Below are 21,857 nucleotides of genomic sequence, written 5' to 3'. Positions count from 1 at the left end.
TGAACTCAAAGTTCCTGGGCTTTTTGGTGTGAAAGCGCCTATTGTACACAAAAGTCTCTTGGTGCTATGTGCTAAACCCAACAGGAAGTCCCCCAGGGGCCGGGCATCACATTTTGAGCTAAAAAAAACTCCTCTTTAACGAAGCATTCCCGGTTGTACGTTTTACCAAGAGTTACCAAAATTTGAAGACATATATAACAGGCCTCGAGGTACAAAAAACTCTTTTTGAAACATATGCTAACCCCAACAGGAAATCCGCCATTTTGATTTACTTTGGAACGTGTTGCCATTTTTTTGGCCATTTCATAGGGGTCTCATTTTAACGAACTCCTCCTACAGAGTTTATCCGATCATCTTCAAACTTGGTGTGATTCATCTTAAGATGTTGACGATGAAAATTTATTGAAAGCTTTTTATTTCGTCGCACGCTGTTGTCGTGGCATGCACTTGTTTGCAAAGGAAAAAAATTCTTCTTAATGAAGAATTCCCAGTTGTACGAAGCAGCTAGAGCTACAAAAATTTGTAGAAATATGTAACAGCCCACAATGTACAAAAAAGTCTCTTGGTGCTATGTGCTAAACCCAACAGGACGTCCCCCAGGGGCCGGGCATCACATTTTGAGCTTAAAAAAAACTCCTCTTTAACGAAGCATTCCCGGTTGTACGTTTTACCAAGAGTTACCAAAATTTGAAGACATATGTAACAGGCCTCGAGGTACAAAAAACTCTTTTTGAAACATATGCTAACCCCAACAGGAAGTCCGCCATTTTGATTTACTTTGAAACGTGTTGCCATTTTTTTGGCCATTTCATAGGGGTCTCAATTTAACGAACTCCTCCTACAGAGTTTATCCGATCATCTCCAAACTTGGTGTGATTCATCTTAAGATGTTGACGATGAAAATTTATTGAAAGCTTTTTATTTTGTCGCGCGCTGTTGTCGTGGCATGCACTTGTTTGCAAAGGAAAAAAAATCCTTCTTAATGAAGCATTCCCAGTTGTACGAAGCAGCTAGAGCTATGAAAATTTGGAGACATATGTAACAGCCCACGATGTACAAAAAAAGTCTCTTGGTGCCATGTGCAAAACCCGCATCACATTTTGTGCTAAAAAAAACAAACTCCTCTTTAACGAAGCATTCACGGTTGTACGTTTCACCTAGAGCTATGATAATTTGGAGGCATACATAAGAGCCCACGATGTTCAAAAAAGTCTCTTGGAACCAAATGCTAAACCAAACAGGAAGTCTGACATTTTGATTTACTTTGGTATTTGTAGCCACTTTTTGGGGCCTTTTATAGGGGTCATATTTTCTGCAAAACTTATCACATCGTCTTCATTCTTTGGCATGTTTCATCTTAAGATATTTAAGATGAAAAGTTATTGAATTATTTTATTTTGTCACACGCCTTTGCTGTAGCGATGCAGTTTGCAAATAAATTTTTTTTTTGAGAGTCTAAACATGGGCAAAAACTCACAAAATTTTGCACACAGATCAGATCTCTCACAAATATGAATATTTTATAATTTGTTGTGCAATTTGTAATAAATGGCTCAATAGCGTCGTCTCGATATTTTTATGAAGTATATCCGATTATATGGTTCAGCTAGATGTGTGAATATTGGGAGGCATACCTATCAGCCTAATACCTCCAAAAATTATTCTATAGCCATGTGCCAATCCATTTTGATTTTATTTTAATTGTGCATCATTTTTGGCCTTCCATGAAACTTTGCAAACACAAAGCATGTCAAAAACATTTACAATTTAGACGGTTTCCTATGAAACAGTACCCCAACATGCCAGTACCCCGACATGCAAATACTCCAACGTGGCCCGGGTTGCGAGGGCCCTATATAGCTGCTCGCAGCTCTAGTTATTAGGGCCCGAGCAGCGACCGCTGCGAGGTCCCTATTGTTTTTCGTTCGAATTATTATTATTATTAGGGCCCGAGCAGCGACCGCTGCGAGGTCCCTCTTGTTTTTGTAAGAATTCTTCTTCTTCTTCTTCTTCTCCGTAAACGATCTCATTTTTGAGGGCCTAAACATTAACGAAAACTCACCAAACTTTGCAGTCTCTTCGTGCCCGGTGAAAAATTTTATATTATGTAGTTGTCATAACAACGCAACTCTATAGCGCCACCTAGCGTAGAAAAATAAAAACCAATCCCGGCCCGTTTGAGCTAGAGCTACGAAAATTGGCAGGCACGTGTAGCACCCCGAGACGCACAAAAAATTCAGTGGAAGCCATTTCCTAAAATGTACAGGAAGTGAGCTATGAATTTTTTAATGTCCAATTTTGGCCTATTTTGGCACATTCACTGTGGTCATGCTTTTAACCCCTCTGCAAACATTTTTCATCCAATTAACTTCAAACTTGGCATTTATCATCTCAAGACGTGAGAGAACAACTGGGCAAAAAGTCTTGCCTTTTCGAAATACTATATGATGGGGGCGGGGCATCAAATATTGCCTTTAAAATTTCATTTGTCCAGAAAGAGCAAATGCTTAATAACTCCCATGTTCAAGATCCAAAAAATCTCAAACTTCTCAGGCAATGTAATAGTCACGGCCTGAAAACATCTATATGATAAAATTCAGTTATACATATAGCGCCACCTAGTGGTAACAATAAATGTCATACTTTACGTTTTTAGCTACTGCGCTGAGCTCGTTGAAGGGATCCAGTTGAAAATTGGTCAGAAAAGCCTTAAGATGTTGATCATGCCCCACACCGAATATTGTAACTTTTCGCCAAAGGGCGTGGCCGCTACGGTGCCGCAAAGTCTGGTAATTTTTCGTGACAATAAAAGCTGCATTAACTTGACCGAGATGATCCTATCTTCTCAAAATTTCACACATTTGATGAGAGTCCAGCCCTAAAGACATCTACGAGCTTATATTTCGTCTTACTGATAGCGCCACCTAGTGGCAATTTTTTTTCTTACGAATTTTCTTCTATGTTTTTCTCCAAACACATTAACTGGACCTACCTCATATTTGCTCAGATGAGGGTTTCGGCCTTCATGATGTCACAACACGAAGTTTGTGAGTTTTCGCGAATCGCTGTGGGCGTGGCTAAGCGCTGTTCGCCAAGAAAACAACGCCAGTTTTGAGGGTCTAAACATGCGCAGAAACTCATGAAACTTGGCACAGACATCTGGCCTGGTAAAATGAGCAATATTTTCTTGTTGATTGTGCTATTTTTACAAAAATGACTCAATAGCGCCCCCTAGAAATTTTTAACGAAGCAGCCCCGGTTGTAGGTTTAAGCAAGAGCTACGAATATTTTTAGCTGTATAAGGGAGCCCAAGACCTACAAAAAATTCTCTTGGACCCATATGCTAAAATGAAAAGGAAGTGAGCTACGAATTTTTGAATGTCCCAATTTTTGACGATTTTTGCACATTTACAGGGGGCATACTTTTGCCCACTTCTCCTACACGTTTCATCCGACTGAGTTAAGACTTGACCAGGACCATGTCAAGACCTGAGCCAACTACAGGGGAAAAAATCTTGACTTTTTGAAATACTATATGATGAGGGCGGGGCATCAAAGTTTGTGTTTCGCACTGAAAAAGAATATGCTTAATAACTCCCCGGTACATGCTCCAAAAAATCCCAAACTTTACATGTATGTTTATAGTCAAGGCCTGAAGGTATCTCTATGACAACATTCAGGTTTATATGCAGCGCCACTTAGCCCTTGAGGCATGAAAAAAAAATACCCCACTTACGGTATTTTTACAAAAATTGTAAACACGTTTCGCAATGAAAAAGGATATGCTTGATAACTCCCCGGTACATGCTCCAAAAAATCCCAAACTTGACATGTATGTTTATCGTCAAGGCCTGAAGGTATCTCTATGACAACATTCAGTTATATATGCAGCGCCACCTAGCCCTTGAGGCATAAAAAAAAAATACCTAACTTACGGTATTTTTACAAAAATTGTAAACTCATTCTCAGTGTGATAACTAAGTCATTTATGAATATTCTTTTACTTTCCACCACAAAATGTTCACTGGCATCAGACCGATCCAAACATACGTACTGTTTTATTTTGTTTTATTTATTTTTGATAGCCTCTATGGACAATAACAGCAACATTGTGCCATGAGTACGAGCGATGACGGGTATATATACTTTAAAAAAAAATACAAATCAGGGCAACTCATTCCCTAAAAATAAAAAAGTACACTGATTTTTGCAGATCTTAACATTCACCAAAACCCATTGAGCTTGACAAACTCATCACACCTGGCAGAAGAAAAATCCACATGTAAAGGTTTATTATGCCATTTTCAAAGAAACTCTGCTCCCAATGTGCCAGTACCCCAACGTGCCAGTACCTCAACGTGGCCCGGGCTGCGAGGGCCCTTTATAGATGCTTGCAGCTCTAGTTATTATTATTATTATTTTTTTTTATTTTTTTTATTTTTTTTTTTTTCATTTTTTATTATCAAGACTCAGGACACCAGCATGACCAGTTGACTCCAGGTTTATTGACAATTGGAAGGGTTAAACTAACAAATACAATGCAAATGTGTACAATCAATTATATGAAATAGTTGAGCTGATAAATTTACATTATCAGATAATTGTAGCATTAATTGCCAAATGTAAAAATAAACTAACAGTCTAATTTACGATATGTGCTGTAACAATCGGCAGTGTGGTGCCGCGCCACAAGGTGGCGCTCCTTTTCTTTGTGTGGAAGTAGTTTCCTTTTTCCTTTTCAATTGCTCTTTTTTTTTTTTTGCTGTCCTGCTGTGGCAACTCGGCCTCCGTGTGTTACAGTGCACAGTCCACTGTTTCTTGGATGCTGCTCGGGCCCTAACTAGAGCTGCAAGCAGCTATAAAGGGCCCTCGCAGCCCGGGCCACGTTGGGGTACTTGCACGTTGGGTACTGGCACATTGGAAGCAGAATTTCTTTGAAAATGGCATGATAAAGCATTACGTGGATTTATTTTTTTTTGCCAGGTGTGATGAGTGTGTCAAGCTCAATGGGTTTTGGTGATTGTTAAGATCTACAAAAATCAGCGTCTTTTTTTTATTTTTAGGCAATGAGTTTCCCTGATTGGTATTTTTCGTAAAAGTATATATACACACACATCATCGCTCGTACTCATTGCACAATATTGCTTTTATTGTCCATAGAGGCGATCAAAAAAATGTTAAATTAAATAAAAAAGCAAATATGTTTGGATCGCTCTGATGCCAGTGAACATTTTGAGTGGTGCAAAGTAAAAGAATATTCATAAATGACTTAGTTATCTCACTTAGAATGTGTTTTCAATTTTTGTAAAAATAACGTAAGTGGGGTATTTTTTTTTTTATGCCTCAAGGACTCGGTGGCGCTGCATATATAACTGAATGTTGTCATAGAGATAGCTTCAGGCCTTGACTATAAACTTACATGTCAAGTTTGGGATTTTTTGGAGCATGTACCGAAGAGTATTAAGCATATCCTTCATTCACAATATTGCTTTTAATGTCCATAGAGGCTATCAAAAGTAAATAAAACTAAATAAAATAAAAAAAATACATATGCTTGGATAGGTCTGATGCGATATAGCTTTACATTTGGCCGGGCAGCCTGAACAATACCAGAGTTCCCCCCAACCCCCTTCCTAACTGGAAAAAAAAATCCTTGACATGCGTAATTTACCCATGAGCTCGGCCCTTCAGTCTGACGTTGCTTCCTGTCGTTAGCAACGCCCACATTTTAGCGAGTACACAATGGTTTTGTGATTAAATTCACAAGGCTGGGTCCTCCGAACGCCGAATTTGCCAGCTGCATGACGTCACGCCTGGGATGACTCGACAACATGCACAGAGTTGAATGGAGTGTCAATCAATGTGCAACTGACAAGCAGCATTGAAAATCCATGGAATGGTCATGGATTATCAATGCTGCTTGTCGGTTGGGCATTGGCCGACACGCCATTCATACATAAGTCCGTGCGTGCTGCGTGACGTCATTTCGCTGACAAATTCGGCCTTCGGAGGACACAGGCAATGACGCGAGCCTTGAATAAATACACGGAGTGAACACCGACTGAATCACGTTTCTGTCCGTCGATCGGGATGAGTACAGACGATCCCTCTCGTTTTTGTCTCATTCCGGGTATTTTTCAAATCAAATAATTCGCTAAACATGTGGAAGCACTCGGCGAAGGCTGCGTGTCTCAACTACGGGAACTGACGGGAGACTTAAGTGCCTAGCTCTGAATGCAACTATCCCGCCAGAATATGGCCAGTTGCAGGACAAGACAACAAAAATTATTTCTTTTTTCATTAGCACTGGATGAGAGCACGGACACCCACACAGCGCAGCTGCTTATCTTTATTCATGGAGTTAGTGCAAACTTTTAGCGTATTTCCACTGCAGCCCAGCACCGTACCATGCGAAGCCAGCACGGTGTTGGTGAGCGTTTCCATTACAGCTGACCGTGTCGGAAGTGGTCCGTGCCGAGCTGCTCATGGCCCTCTCGCCTGCCTTGGGCCAGAACGAGCCCAGGCACCACCACGGCAGTTGATTGGGCGGTCGGTCTTGTGATGTCATCAGTAATTTCAATACCACATGAAGGCAGCATAATGGGCATTACAGTTGAGTTTTGAGCTTACCAGCCGTGTCCTTTTTGACAAGTGTTTGTCGTCTTCTTCGCTCCCACTGCTATCAGCGTGTGTAGCCTCAAGGGCTTTCCGACGATAAAAAATTGTCCTTTTCTTTGCGGCATCGATTCTCCTTGAGTTGCGAGCTCTTTAGAAACGCCACATCTGAAGCACCACAAAAAACAGAACGAGCAACCGATGCTGGGCAGCGTCGTCCTCCATGGCTTCTGTGTTTTGGTTATGTGTTGTTTCCCCGCGCTCGACTATTGTGTCACAGGCAGTTATGCGTCACTTCCGCCCAGTGTCCCAGATGCACATTGGATCCAACCGAGACTTCAGCACATAACAGCACTGATGTACACAGATTTTTTGGTATATTATTATTATTATTATTATTATTATTATTATATTTTGTATACATATACTACTGTATAGTGTTAAAACTGTCATTGCACAGTGCAATTTTTGCTGACAAGCAAAATAAAGAGAATTTTGTGGGGGAAAAATAGTTCTCTTTATGCACAAATCATGTACCAAAACCGAACCGAAACCGTGGCCCAAAAACCAAGGTACGGACCGTACCGTAGGCTACCTGTACCGTTGCACCCCTAGTATCTACAAACAAAAGGTAATACGCCCACATCGAGGTAAATGTCCAGGGAAAATCCTGAAAAAAAGCAGGTGTCAGCTGAAAGAATGCAAACAAAGTATGAGCAGAGCATATTGCCTTTGTACACTAGGCAAGCAGGAAGCAAACTTAAGCTCCCGTTACGTTTCGCACACAACACTGTTTGATGCATGATACACTAGTGTAATGACATCATTAGGGGTGCAACAGCAGTGCAACATGCTGCCAGTCCACTTACTTTACCTGCTATGGATGCAGTCTATCTGTCACAAGCATGCAAACGCTCGATAATGAAACAGAAGAATGTTGAAATCATCTCTGCCATGACATTGAGTTCATTCAACAGTGTTTCACTTTCAAACACTAGGTAGAATTTCAACCCTGCGAATGTTTGAAGGTTACATTGATGGTTTTCATTGTCAATTTTACGTTTCAAAGGGACGGACCAAGTTTTCCCACCCCTGCTATACTGCCTTTGAAGAATTGCTGTGTTGCTATGGTGTATAATTCCCCCGTTTATTGTAGTTATTTGAAGCCACGCAATTTTTATGTTTGATTACGGCACGCATTATGTCACAATGATCACGACTATCAAAAAACGGTAGCTCCTGACCTAATGCAAAAATATCCCAAATCATCATCGCGCAACATAAATTGATGCGTTTTTTTTTTGTTTTTTTTTTAAAGAGTTGAAATGAACCTCTTTCACAGAATGGCTGTTTTTGATAGTGTACATTTAAAATATATAAAGTATTTAAGTAAATAAAATACATAACCCACAATACAGCAAGCACCAGAAAAACACTGAAACGATGCTGAACATTAAACATATTAATGCAAGACTTGTAAAACATTTGAAATCAAAGTAAAGAAATAAAAGTAAGTTTGTCACATAACTAAAGACCATACTGTGAAATTGATTTAAAAATGATTAAAAAAAAACTCAACTCAACTCAAGTTTATTTATATAGCGCTTTCAAACAGCCTGAACTGTCACAAAGCGCTTTACAGAAAGACAAAAAAACATACATAATATAAAACATTAACACCAATACAATACAATCACAACAAATCAACATTCTTCCATCCTACATACGCTTTGATGTTTGAAGCAGTTTTTAGGTGAAAGAGGACAGAATCAGCCTCCTTTCACCAGTTGATCAGAGATGTGATCTCAGCATGCATGACGTCACACACATTTGCTACACGGTGGGGCAGTCGGATGGCCCCGACACTCCCCCATCAGAAACCGTACCGGTGCAGCCATGCAGCTGAATGAGCGCAACCGCCAGACACCGACACTGTCCCTCGAGGAAGATCACGGCCATAACGCCGAGAACAGTCCACTCCTTCAGCGCCATCCATACAGCTCACCAGCGCAGACTGTCCAGCAGCGACAACTTCTCCTCCGTGCAGAGGGGCTGTGAAAAATGCTGCCTGTCTCCTGGCGCAAAAGACACAAGCCACCTACAGGTGCCCGGTGGAGAAGTCGGATGGCCCCGACACTCGCCCAACAGAAACCGTGCTAGTGCAGGCATGCCGCTGAATGGGCGCGGCCGCCGGGCACCGGCACCGTCCCGCGAGGAATATCACGGCCAAACCGCCGAGAACAGTACAGTCCAAATCGGGTCCACACAAAAGACGAAACGCCACATGACAAAAAGAAAGACAAAGACGGCTGCTGCAGCTCACAGCGCCATCAACAAACAGCCAAGACAAGAGAGTCGCCAGACACACCGGCGCACGCCATCTTGTCGAGGCAAAAAAACAAAAAACAAAAAACAAAAAAAAACACCACCAAAAACTTTAATCAAAGGTATGAGAGAGAAGTTACATTTTTAACCTAGATTTAAAACTATTTACACTCTGACCTTACTTCTGTTGTTAGCTTATTCAATTTGCATGCTAACAGTGGCGATTTTAGGTTCAGAGCTCTGGGGGGTGCTGAGCACACCCAGAGTGTCTGGCTGGTTCAATTTTTTATTTTTATTTTTTTTCATTTCACTTTAATTGATTTAGGATCATTCAACACTGTTCAGGAGTGTCACTTCCTATTTGTGAACAGCACATTACACTTTGTGGTTAGCAGAAACACTATTACTACGCCATGCCCAGTTTTTACTCATTTATTTCTGATAGAGTACACACACATATACACACACAGAAGAAGAAGCATGCAACTTATTAGACAATGATGCATTCTATTCAACACTTTATAATTCCACCCTACACTTTACGGATTAAGCTGTGTCGCCTGACATCGAGGGTTGCAAACCTGTCATTTAACTTAACTTTTTGGTGTTACACTTGGTCAAGCACATCTTTTTCAATTGTCATCACAGCCAGGTGCTGGAGTCTGTTTTGACCAGTGGTCCTTCCAAGCCAGCTGAAACAACATCTCCTCTCCCTTTTCTTTATCTCTCTGCCTTTCCACATCATTCAGTCATTTAAATAAGTAATAAATAATAAAATAATAAATAAATAATCTACCTCTGTGTTATCAAACACAGGCTGTTTTATTACCAAGAAGATAAAAAAATAAAAAATAAAAAGATTTTTCAAAAAGATAAAAATAAAAGAATATAAAAAAAAGTAAATTGTTTATAGATAATCCATCAAAATGTGATAATGTGGTCAAACTGATGAGGAGAAAATACATAATTATCAGAATACATCTACATTTTATTCTGGATGGGATGTTTTTAACTTCAGCTACTGTTCATATTTTGCTTCTCCGTGAGTGTGTTACAATGTGTTCTCCGGGGCTCCAGGTTGCCTCTCCTCCCTTTCTACCCCTCTCTCTCCTAGCGCTGACGACCATATACAAATAAATTAGGAGGAGGTTTTGTGTATTTCTTTAAAGTTACTGTGGGTAATAGACTCACCTGAACATGGTGCTTCTTTACAGAAAGAAATTGCGAATGTCCATGCTGGTGCTGGGAGGATGACCACACACAGAGTTTACACACACGCAACAATTTAGCTAGGTTGATCATTGTTGCATTCGATTCAATGCAGCTAAAATGAGAACTAATATCTGTTGATGATAACAAAGTAATGGTATTGGGTGGTAAAATAGTTGTTCAAAATAACCACTTTCTAACATACTCTCACCGTAATACACCAGAGCCTCGAAAGACTCCGCCGCTATGCCGCAAGTGACATGGGCAAAGTGAAGGAGGAGCGGGGAGGGGGGTGAGAGCGGTGCGAGGAATCATCATGAACCATTTCAAGCCAGGGGGGTATTTCCGACGCTGTGTTGTTCACATTTTTGATTTGTTTTATTTTTTATGTAGACTTTCTCATCATATTTAAGGCTATACCATCCTTTATTAAGGAAAAGAGAGTTTTAAAAAATGCTATAATTTTTGGGCGTGCTTGGGTTGAATTTGGGAGTGCTTGAGCACCCCCAAAAACGGGCTGGTTACATCTGGTAAAGCGCCACGGTAATTTGCTCAGGAAAGCTGGGACATTTTGTACAATAATTCGAGCTGATTGGACGATGCGTCATTGTACAAGTTTGTTTTAACGAATCACGGCCATGGATGGTAATGTCTTCGTTGTTGTCGAGGGGGGGTTGGGTTGGGGTTGGGGGGGGGGGGGGCACTAACATCTTAACAGCTAGAAATGCACGAGGGCCCCTCACTGTTCAATATTCAACAAGGAAACGGTGAGTAATTCTGCAAGAACAGAATTAATTGTAGCGTCCATTCGTCTATGTTAGGTTTGTTTGCTCGCCCCGGCGTCGTCACACTTGCATGTCCCGCCCCAAACACAATGTCGCTCTGTGATTTGGTCCGAACCGCCACTGTTTCGGATCGGTGGAAATCAACGGGATCGGTACAAGATGTATTCTCCGGAGTTTGTGAACTCATAAATACCGCGAGAATTCATCTTGCGAGAGCAAGGTTATTTGCAAGCAGCGTTAGAGTTGAAAATGTAAAATGAATGACTCTTTCATGTTTGGTCAGCTTATGTTATTTGGATTGTTTACATTGCTGATTTACCAATTGGAAACACTTTTCTAAATTTTGTCAACTTTTTTGTGTTCTACAGATGGTAAAAGCCATCCAGGTGCTGCGAATCCACCTGCTGGAGCTGGAGAAGGTGAGTGACCTATGTAAGGACTTCTGTAGCCGTTACATCGCTTGCCTCAAGACAAAGATGAACAGTGAGACCCTACTGAGTGGAGAGCCTGGTAGTCCTTACTCCCCTGTTCAAAGTCAGGCCCCAAGTTTCTCACCAACCAAATCCCAGGTTAGTGATTTGCATCATCGCTCTCATAATGTTATTCTGAGGCTATCAGTTATTATGGAAATCAATCCAAGCGCCTTTGTTATTAGGTCCCCTGCTCCATCTCAGGGAGTCCTCAGGGTCAAATTGTGGTGCCGGCTTCAGCCCTGCAACAAGGGAATGTCACCGTCACAGCAGTAAATCCCACCCAGGTGGTTGCAGGTATGTCATCATGGCATACAAACACACCGACAGGTAACTGTCCTATTGCTGTAGAATTACAGCTGAGATATTGTCATTGTCTGAGATATTGATAACGGGACTGAGATAAAACTTTCAACCTCCAACACCTCTCACTACTGCATGTCAATTTGTGTAATTCTTTCCAGGTGGCACGGTGTACCAGCCTGTAACAGTTGTCACTCATCAAGGCCAGGTAGTAACTCAGGCCATTTCTCCGGGGACTCTACGTGTCCAAAACAATCAGGTTTCTCATTTCTCTTTCTTTGATTTCTTTGACGTTCACGTTATCTCAAACGACTGACACAACGGTTCATGTCGCATTAAAAAAAAATAATAATAATGGTGCTTAAAAAAAGTGAATAAACCTTACAATTAGTGTTGAACGTGGTACCAGTACCAGGACCGTACCTCGATATTTTGGCATCAAAAATGTCTCGGTATCATTTTTTTTAGTACTGGTACTTACAAAAATAAATACGAGACAATCTCTCTAACTCTAACTCTGTGTTAAAGGCAGGTACACATACACGCATGGTCGCCTGTCTGACTAGCGATGGAAAAGGCCTGCGGCACGCCTCTTTCAGCATGTTTGCAAGAGTGCGCAGGAAGACTGCTTCACGCACTGAACACGGAAGCCCTCGCGTTGAGAAGCATGACACGCTAATTAAGCTTATTAAGTGTAGCGCTCGCTGGCCGTCCACTCCTCGTTGAGAAGCATGACGCACTAATTGTCATATGGAACTTTTTTCCCTTACACCTCGCTAACGGGTATTGTGCCAAAGTTGTACCCCCGTAAAAAATGTGTATCTCCCCCGCAAGCCGCGGGAGCGCACACGCAGAGTGGAATCCATGCGACAGCACTGCCATTGCATGTTTTCAACAAACACATGAAGGGTAATTTTTATGAGGTTTTAGGTGAATTAATGAGTATAAATGTGCACGTATTTGCACGCACACGCACGCACGCACACAAACACACACATACACGGGGAAAAAAAAATAATCGGTAAGACTACCGAATGAACAATTCAGAGCTTTTGAAGAAAAAAAAGAAAAAAACACATGAAGAACATACGTGTGGTTTTCAATTTTCAGTTTCTTCACGGAGAAGCAGAAGAAAAAGCAACAATCCTGCAGTCAGTGGACTCAAGGTGCATTCAATCAACAGGCAACACAGTAGAAAATCACAGTTATGCATAGGAAAAGCTCAGACAGGTTGTGACTCATTTTTGACACTTCCTTTAAAAAACTAAGCGGAGTGTGAATGATTTTGTTCCCAGTTTGTAGTATTTGATCGATTATGGGAGCGGAAGAGCAGAGATGCACGCACACTCAAACATACATTTGAGTCATTTGAGTGCCACTGTATGACCAAAATTTAAAACGTCACACAGAGACGAAGAACCATCCACACACACAATCACACGTAGGGACAATTTGGAGCGCCCAATTACCCTGCCATGCATGTCTTTGGAATGTGGGAGGAGACCGGAGTATCCGGAGAAGACCCACGCAGGCACGGGGAGAACATGCAAACTCCACCCAGGAAGGCCGGAGCCTGGACTCGAACCCGAGTCCTCAGTACTGGGAGGTGGACGTGCTAACCTTATTGAAACAATACAATCAAATTCTTTTAAAAAAATACTTTGACTTAATAGGGACCGCGATTGAGGTTAGCGTGTTGGCATAGGCCTCGCCAATCGTTTCAGTTTCTCTCATAGTCCCTTTGGGTTATTACTTGCCCTGTGTATGATGTAAAGTTTAAGATGGATGATTATGTTATGTTAACTTTGTGTTCCTATTTTAAATGCTGCATTATATTAATAGTGTTACAGCTCCCCTATTATCGAACAATGGCAAAGGTCAGGCATACACAGTGTATGTTTAGTTGGTTTGGCGGATGACAAGCAGGTGTATGACCACTCCGGGGAATGAAAGTTAACGTTGGTAGCAGAGGATGGTTTGAGGATGGCTGCGAACAACAAGGTGCCGTCAAAGTTTGACCAAACCAGACCGTTTGAGAGCTGGAAAAATGAAATCAGCGTTTGGAAAAGGATCACAGAACTGGACAAGAAAATGCAAGTGCTTGCTTTGGCTTTGGGGCTGGAAGGAAGAGGCCGCGAAATCGTCATGGAGATTCCAGCTGACCACTTGGACAAGGATGGACACATTATTAGCTAAACTGGACTGTGTTTTTCTAAAAGAGGAAAAAGATTGTACATAGGTAGCCTATTCTCATTTTGATCGAATTGCGAAAGACGGCTCCGTTTCAAAAGAAGATTACAACATAAACTTTGAACAGCATTACAACCGGATGAAAAAATATGACATGACGTTACCTGATGAACACTACTGTGTTAGAATTTAAGCTGCTGGAGACAGCTTGCCTCGAAGAGAAAAACAAACAGCTCACGCTCACGACATGCACAGAGTTGACTTACTCGTCATTGAAATCCGCGCTAAAATTGATTTTTGGAACGAAATCGACAACACTATACAGCTGAATCAGGACGCAGCTTTTCTCACGAATCAACGAGAAATAAAAGGAAAACGAAACAAAACACGACGTTCAAAAGTGGTCAAATAAAGACACCGCTAGCAGGCACCAATCCATTGGATAAATTTGGCGAACGTTCGAGGTGTGCTTTGTTTCAAAGCACATTTCATTGGGCCAAAGACTAATTGAAGATGAAAATATGGATAAAGTGAACATAACAGTGCGGTCACAGGACCCCATGTCTGCCTCAGAGATTTTTTTGACTGAATCATTTGCGCTTGTACAGTATGTGGTGATATGTGGCTGGAGAGCTATGTTAATCAGCTCAGTCAAGAGCAGGTCAACAAGCTGATGAAAACAGAGCACCGCAGTTGTAGGCCATTTCGTTTTGGTGATGGAAAAATAGTATATTCCAACAGAAAAGTGAGACTTCCGGCTAAAATAGGACAAACAAGATGTAATATTGACACAGAAGTGGTCAATGACAATGCAATTCCCTTGTTGTTGAGTAAAACATCCCTCAAGAGGGCTTGGGCAATTCTTGACATGGAACATGACAAAGTGGTAATGTTTAAGCAAACTGTGTGGACATAAGAGATGAAGATAACAATGGGAATCAAGTGAAGGATTTGCAAACAACTAAAGAAGAAATCCTTTCGGTAACTGAAAATATGCGTCCACATGAAAAGCACAAAGTCGTACTCAAGCTTCACAAACAATTTGGCCATGCATCAATAGACAGACTGCAGAAGCTTATTCAAAGTTCAGGGAACAAAGACTGCCTCACTATTTTGCAACAAATAGTACCGTGACTGTACATGTTGTACATGACTGCGACATATGTCAGAGATACGGTCAAAGTAAGCGAAAGCCAGCTGTTGGACTGCCACTAGCTTCAGGATACAATGAGATAGTGGCAGTGGATCTGCACGGGTTGGAGCAGAATGTGTGGTACCTTCATGTCATCGACCAGTTCTTACGCTTCAGTGCAGGAACTATAGTGAAAACCCAGAAGGCATGTGAAATCGTCAACGCCTTCATTCAGACGTGGATAAATGTGCATGGGCGTCCACAGCGCATCTTCAGCGACAACGGTGGAGAATTCAACAACGAGGAATTCAGGGACATGCTGGAGAATTTCAACACAGAAGTAAAGACAACAACGGGGTACAGTCCTTGGAGCAATGGACTATTGGAAAGACACAATCAGATTCTTACAGCCATCATCCTCAAGGTTAAACAGGACAATGATTGGCAGACTGCCCTGGACTGGGCCCTGTTGGCGAAGAATTGCATGCACAGTGTTCATGGGTATAGCCCCCATCAACTTGTATTTGGTCAAAATCCTAACCTACCTTCTCTACTAGTCAATAAGTCACCTGCACTGGAAGGTACAGCAATGAGCGCGAAGGTGGTAATACATATATCTGCTCTGCATGCTTCTGGAAAAGCTTTCACTGAAGCTGAATGTTCAGAGAGGTTGAGGAGGGCACTGCATAAGCAGCTCAGGCCAACAGATGAAAAATATGAAGCAGGTAATAAGGTCTATTACAAACGAGCAGACAGTGTGGAGTGGAAAGGACCAGGGGTTGTTATTGGTCAAGATGGAGTTGTTTGTAAGACATGGAGGTGTGCTTGTTAGAGTGCATCATTCAACGCTCAGTAAGACACACACACACACGATCAGTAATCAAACAAAATGTTTGTAGTGAAAACAGGATTGATAATGTACAAAGCAGGGTGACAGAAACTACACAGGATGAGAACACAAATGGTGTAAACAAAACGACAGATAATGCTGTCAGTGAACAGCTAGAAAATAACGATGAACAAAATGAGAAACCAATATGAAACCAATAGGAGAAGGGGTACAGCCAACAGGGACACAAATTGAGATTGAACACAATGCTGCATATGATAATCCTGTCTTTATTGACAATGTAAAGTTGAAACAAGGACAGACTGTAACTTTTATGAAAAGGAATGAGGATGTTCCAATGAGAGCAAAAGTGCTTGGCAGAGAAGGCAAAGCAATGGGCCACTATAAAAATTGGTATAATCTCAAATATATTCAGTCTGATGGTAGTGACGGTGAAAAGGAAGCAGTTATGTGTAACAACTATGGCCTATGGCCCAGGCCACCCTCTAATTTTTTTTTTAGTTTGCTTCTTCAAAAGCAAACTCTCTGCAGTCGCATAAACATTCCACAGCTCAGACAGGATCTAAGCTTGGTTAGCTCTGCAGGTGGTCACACAACCACCAACAAAGCTCTTTTGAAGCCGCTGACCAGGAGACAAAGGAATTTATGCGTCTGCCGAAGGAGTCTATTCGGGCCCCGACTTCCCGGAGCCCGAGAAACGCCTTCAATGAATTGGAATATACAAACGACTGATCAAAGGAATGTTTATGAAGTTTCTTATCAACCAGGGGGGGACTCTCTGGTGTCACCCCTCCAGGGGAAACTCCTGGAATGCCTAGATGGAGCAACAGCACTGTCAAGTGGTGAAACTTGGAACTATCCTTTGTGACAATTCATACAAGTAACCGCATTTTACACATTTATACCATGATAATTCTTGACAGATAACTGAACTACGAATGATTCATGTTATGTCTTTGTGTGTATAAACGTCCTATGTCATCTGTACTCCATAAGAAATGAAAGGTAATCAATATCTTTCAGTTCAGTCAGATTAGGCTCAAGAACGACCTCACAAATTAGTTTATGATGCATTAATTACGATGTGTGCTAAACGGGTTGTGTGGAAAAATTGATTTGCCAGACTGACCAAATTAATGCCAAATTATTAATCCCTTTAATAATTTGCTGCGTGAGCGAACAGAAGGGTTTGCCACTCCCTCCTGAAGCCCCGCCCATAGACTTTAAAAAGACGAGAGGATCTCTCTCTCGCTCTTGCTCTTCTCTTCTCTTCTTGCGCTCTTCTTCCGACCTCTCTCCCCCCGATGCCTCTTCACCTGCAAGTAGCCGGGCTTGCCCACTAACTTTGTCCCAAGAAACTTGTCCAGCACGTGGCCCCTTTTTGTTCCTGGGAGAAACCATTGCCACGAGAACCGACGCTCGCTCCACGCCACGCCAAAGCAGGTGCAAACTGCAACGCTGACCCCAAAGAGACTCTTTTTACTCCCTTTTTCTTTGTTTTCCCTTTTTTTCTTTTTTTCCTTCTTCACCATCGGTAACTGTCCGCCAGCAGCGAGCTCCGCTGCCCCGGGGTACACTTGCAACGTACCGCCGGACTCAAGGTTGTGCACCTAAGCCGCACCGCATCTCACCTGCTATTCGGTGGCGCCCCGCCGCTGTGCAAGCGCACCTCCAACTGCGGGTCTTCCCCGTACGCGGGCACGCCGCGAACCGAGCTCCAACACCTGGAGTCGGACAGCTGTCCGGCAGAACCAAACTCGCCAGGGAAACATCTCGCCGACCAATCAAGGGACGAGCCGCGCAACTACGTCAGCCCCCGAGCGGCTCCCTTGCTCACCTGTGGAATAGCCCCTTTTTGATTTTTCTTGCCTTTTTGAACGAACATTGACTATTTTTCCCCCTTTTCCAAAGACCTCCCGTTTCTGCTCGTTCTACGCAGTATCCAACTCGTAAGTGCACATTTGATTTTCTCCAATTCGGCATACCGCTGTGTGCAACTTACATTTGAAACATATCACAGACCTGGCAAGTTAAATTTCTCTTTTTCCTGTTTCCCTATTCGTTCACATTCTTTCCCTATTTTGATTTAGCGCTATTTGATTTCTTTTCTCCTGACGGTTGGATAGTTAGTTAGGCAGTTTTTTTATTCTGTAGTGTAGCAATCGTGAATAAATGCATGTTTTATTAACTCTATTCTGCCTAAATCATCTGTGTTTCCGAGTGGATTATTATTCTTTTGTTAGTACAACGAACCACTGAATATCGAGTGTGGCGACTTTAGATTACAAATGACTGATGAAGAAAGGATTTTGGTCGTTGTTTGCTCCTGTTGACCCAAAGCAAAGCCAACGTGGTGCCCCTAGAGGTTATTGAGGTAAATACAATTTACCTCCGTAACGTCCATATTATTAATTCGTCTAAAAGACGACCCAATTATCGCTACATATGTCAGGTGTTGATCATCACAACGTTGAATCGGAAGTCATGAATGATGATGTACTCAATACAAAAGACGTCATTTGATGCAGCTACACAGGAAGAGATCAAAAGCTGGTATAACAATGACGTTTTTGTAGCGGTAGAAGATATGGTCGAAGATACAGGCCAAAAGGGTATTTCCATTCGATGGGTATGTAGTCTCAAAGAAAGTGACAAAAGTATAGTACCCAGACTTGTTGGCAGAGGTTTTGAAGAGTTTAATATTCAAGAGCTACAAAAGATTCACCAACTTGTGCATCTGAATCCCTCAGGTTGCTGTTGACCGTGATTTGTTAAAATCAGTGGAAAGTCCATTCTATGGACTTAAAGTTGGCTTTTTTCTGCAAGGCATGGGGTTATCAAGGGACATTTATGTCCGTCCACCTCAAGAAGCAGGCAGAAATGGAATTCTGTGCAAACTAAACAAATATGAATATGGTCTTACTGATGTATTACTATATTCAACTCAACTCAACTTTATTTATAAGGCGCTTTAAAAACCGGCATTGCTGTATACAAAGTGCTGTACATGAAACCGGAATCGGTTGTGCAGTAAAGAATAAGGTAACAAAACAAGAACAAAACATTTTTAAGTGAGATACCATTTTTTTGTTTTTTCGAGTAAATACATTTTACATCAGTAAATTAATAAGAAGTAGGCGAGTGCATAAAGAAATAATTACATAGATAAATAAATAGAATAAACATCAGATTCATAAACACCACAAAACACAAAAAAATGATCTCATGGTGCTCCAAAAGCCAAAGAATAGAGATGGGTTTTAAGATGTTTTAAATGCAGATAAAGAAGGGGATTGCCTAATATTTTGTGGAAGCCCATTCCAAAGGTATAACAGAGTCAAAGAAACAATGGAGGGCACAGCTGGTCAAGTATCAAAAGTGGATCCTGCTGTCATGATGTGTGGAGTATGGATGTGGATGGACCCATTGGCAGAAAAACATGACAGGAAAAGGACTGAGAATAACTTTATTGACCACAAAGATAGTGACAGACATGACGGGGACAGACGTGGCAGGACAGACTTGGCAGAACGTGGACAGACCTGAGTAGACGTGGAGACTTGAGTAGACGTGGACGAGAGAATACTTGGGAGAACACTTGGCGTGGACGAGATAACACTTGGCTTGGGGGTGAGACACTTGATCAGATGTAGAGACACTTGACCAGATGTAGGGAAACTCGACCAGACGTAGGGAAACTTGACCAGACGTAGAGGAACGCGACCAGACGTAGAGGAACGCGACCAGATGTAGAGACTAGCAACACAGCTGAGCACACCTTGACTTGACAAGACAAGACAAGACAATGCTCCCACAACGCGTGAACAAACACCACTCCCTAAATACAACACTAACGAGACACTAACAAGACACTCCTGGGAAACACAGCAGGCAGAGGGCACTAATCAGCAACACAAACAGGGAGGGGCGACACACACAGGTGGACGAGGTTAACTATGACGAGACTATGGGAGACAAAACCGGACAAAAGACAACATAGACACCCAAAACCAAACCAAAACCCAACTTCCCAAAACTGAAACATGACGCCTGCAGTCTTCTTTTGATTAGATGAGAAGCGCAAAGTACAGGTGTGCTTGCATGCCATGTAGATGATTTTCTATGGGCAGGTTCATCAGACTTTACTTCTGATGTGATTTCTCGACTTAAGTCAGCATTCCATGTTGGACGTGAGTAACATGGCAATTTCCGTTATGTGGGAATGGATATTGTTTCTGTTAATGTTGTGATACAGATGCATCAGTACGGCTATATTGAAAATTTGCAACAGATTCACATCCAACCAGCGCGTGCTATACAGAGGGATTCACCTGTGAATGAAACTGAAAGAGAGCAACTTAGGTCTAAAATAGGACAGATCTTATGGGTTGCTAAACAGACGAGACCTGAAGTAATGTTTGACTCATGTTGTTTGGCATCCAGTTTAAAAAATGCCACTGAGCAATCTTTTCATGAAGATCATTCGTAAACTTAAAGCTCACAAGGTGACATTGAAGTTTCAACATTTGGGGAATGGTGACTTAAAACTGACCGTTTTCAGTGAATCTTCACGAGGAAACCCCCCAGATGGCACACAAGGTGCTACATTGATCACTCTTATGGGAGATAAAGGAAAATTTTGTTCTCTTAGTGGTCAGGAGCACCCTCGCTGGTGAAACACCTGCAATGTCAGACGGTATAGACAATGCTGTTTTCCTTGCAGCACTCTTCTCTGAGCTTACCACAGGGACTACCAAACGTAATCAAGGAACTCACAATAAGACTGGTCAGTGACAAAGGCTCAACTAGCTGAGTGTTTAACAAAAAAGGGAGCATCACTTCTGGTCCTCTTGAAAGCACTCAGTGAAGGCTGTGGTATTCAATTTGAATGTGTTTGCCCTCGCATAGTTTGTATGTTTGAAGCACTTCTTATTTGCACCTGCTTCTATCAGTAAGAATTCTGATGCCTCTTTATTTTTATTTTTAAAATAAGAGGGAGATTGTTAAATTTGTGTTCCGATTTGAAATGCTGTATTGTATTAATAGTATTACAGCTCCCCCTATTGTCAAACATGGGGAAAGGTCAGGCATGCACAGTGGACGTTTAGTTGGTTTGGTAATGGCGGATAGCAAGCAGGTGTTTGCCACTCCGGGGAATAAAAGTTTGAAAAGACAACGTCGTGTTTGATTAGTACAATTGAACAGTGAACACACTTCTTATGAAAAAGCAATTTGATTGTTTTTGTCAAGTATGTTTTATTACATTTGAAATCCCAGTTGTAATGGTATAGTTGTGCTTGGCTAACCTAAACTCTGTTCACTCAGCTACAGCTGCGATTTCACCAGGACTTAAACCTCTTCAATCACGATGACAGCTCGACAAAAAACAAACGTGGCGTTCTACCCAAACATGCCACAAACGTCATGCGCTCATGGCTTTTTCAGCACATCGGGGTGAGTCTTGTCTGTCCGGTCATTTGTAAATCTTGAAATACAAAAACAACAAAATGTCTTCCTCCTTTCATTTGTAGCATCCTTATCCAACAGAGGATGAAAAGAAACAGATAGCCAGTCAGACAAATCTGACACTTCTACAGGTCAATAATTGGTGAGTGACGTTCCCCCAATGGCCCACAAATGCACTTCTCTTTTATCTACATATTTTCCACAGTCTCATGTATTTAAATGTATTTTAAAGCAATACGCCAATGAAAACTCCATCCATCTATCTTCTACCGCTTATCCGAGGTCGGGTCGCGGGGGCAGCACCTTTAGGAGTGAAGCCCAGACTTCCCATTCCCCAGCCACTTCAACCAGCTCCTCCGGCGGATCCCAAGGCGTTCCCAGGCCAGCTGAGAGACATAGTCTCTCTAGCGTGTCCTGGGTCGTCCCTGGGGCCTCCCGCCGGTGGGACATGCCCGGAACACCTCCCCAGGGAGGCCTCCAGGAGGCATCCGAACCAGATGCCCGAGCCACCT

General features: G+C 42.1%; 1 protein-coding gene across 4 annotated transcripts in view; it reads left to right on the top strand.

Annotated features, from left to right (window-relative positions):
* Positions 1 to 21,857, top strand: part of LOC144030571 (homeobox protein PKNOX1-like) — a 248,430-nt gene that overhangs the window by 194,936 nt on the left and 31,637 nt on the right. For 3 of the 4 annotated variants that reach the window (XM_077537001.1, XM_077537000.1, XM_077536999.1), the window contains exons 5-9: positions 11,303 to 11,503; positions 11,590 to 11,734; positions 11,869 to 11,966; positions 21,205 to 21,333; positions 21,411 to 21,487. In XM_077537001.1, coding sequence (XP_077393127.1) covers positions 11,303 to 11,503; positions 11,590 to 11,734; positions 11,869 to 11,966; positions 21,205 to 21,333; positions 21,411 to 21,487 — 650 coding nt within the window. The remainder of the gene's footprint in view (positions 1 to 11,302; positions 11,504 to 11,589; positions 11,735 to 11,868; positions 11,967 to 21,204; positions 21,334 to 21,410; positions 21,488 to 21,857) is intronic. The other variant, XM_077537002.1, reaches the window with a different exon arrangement.

This window comes from Festucalex cinctus, chromosome 11, assembly GCF_051991245.1.
Source record: "Festucalex cinctus isolate MCC-2025b chromosome 11, RoL_Fcin_1.0, whole genome shotgun sequence".
NCBI lineage: Eukaryota > Metazoa > Chordata > Actinopteri > Syngnathiformes > Syngnathidae > Festucalex > Festucalex cinctus.
The sequence above is the reverse complement of the archived record's forward strand: the minus strand, read 5'-3'. Positions and strand labels throughout refer to the sequence as shown.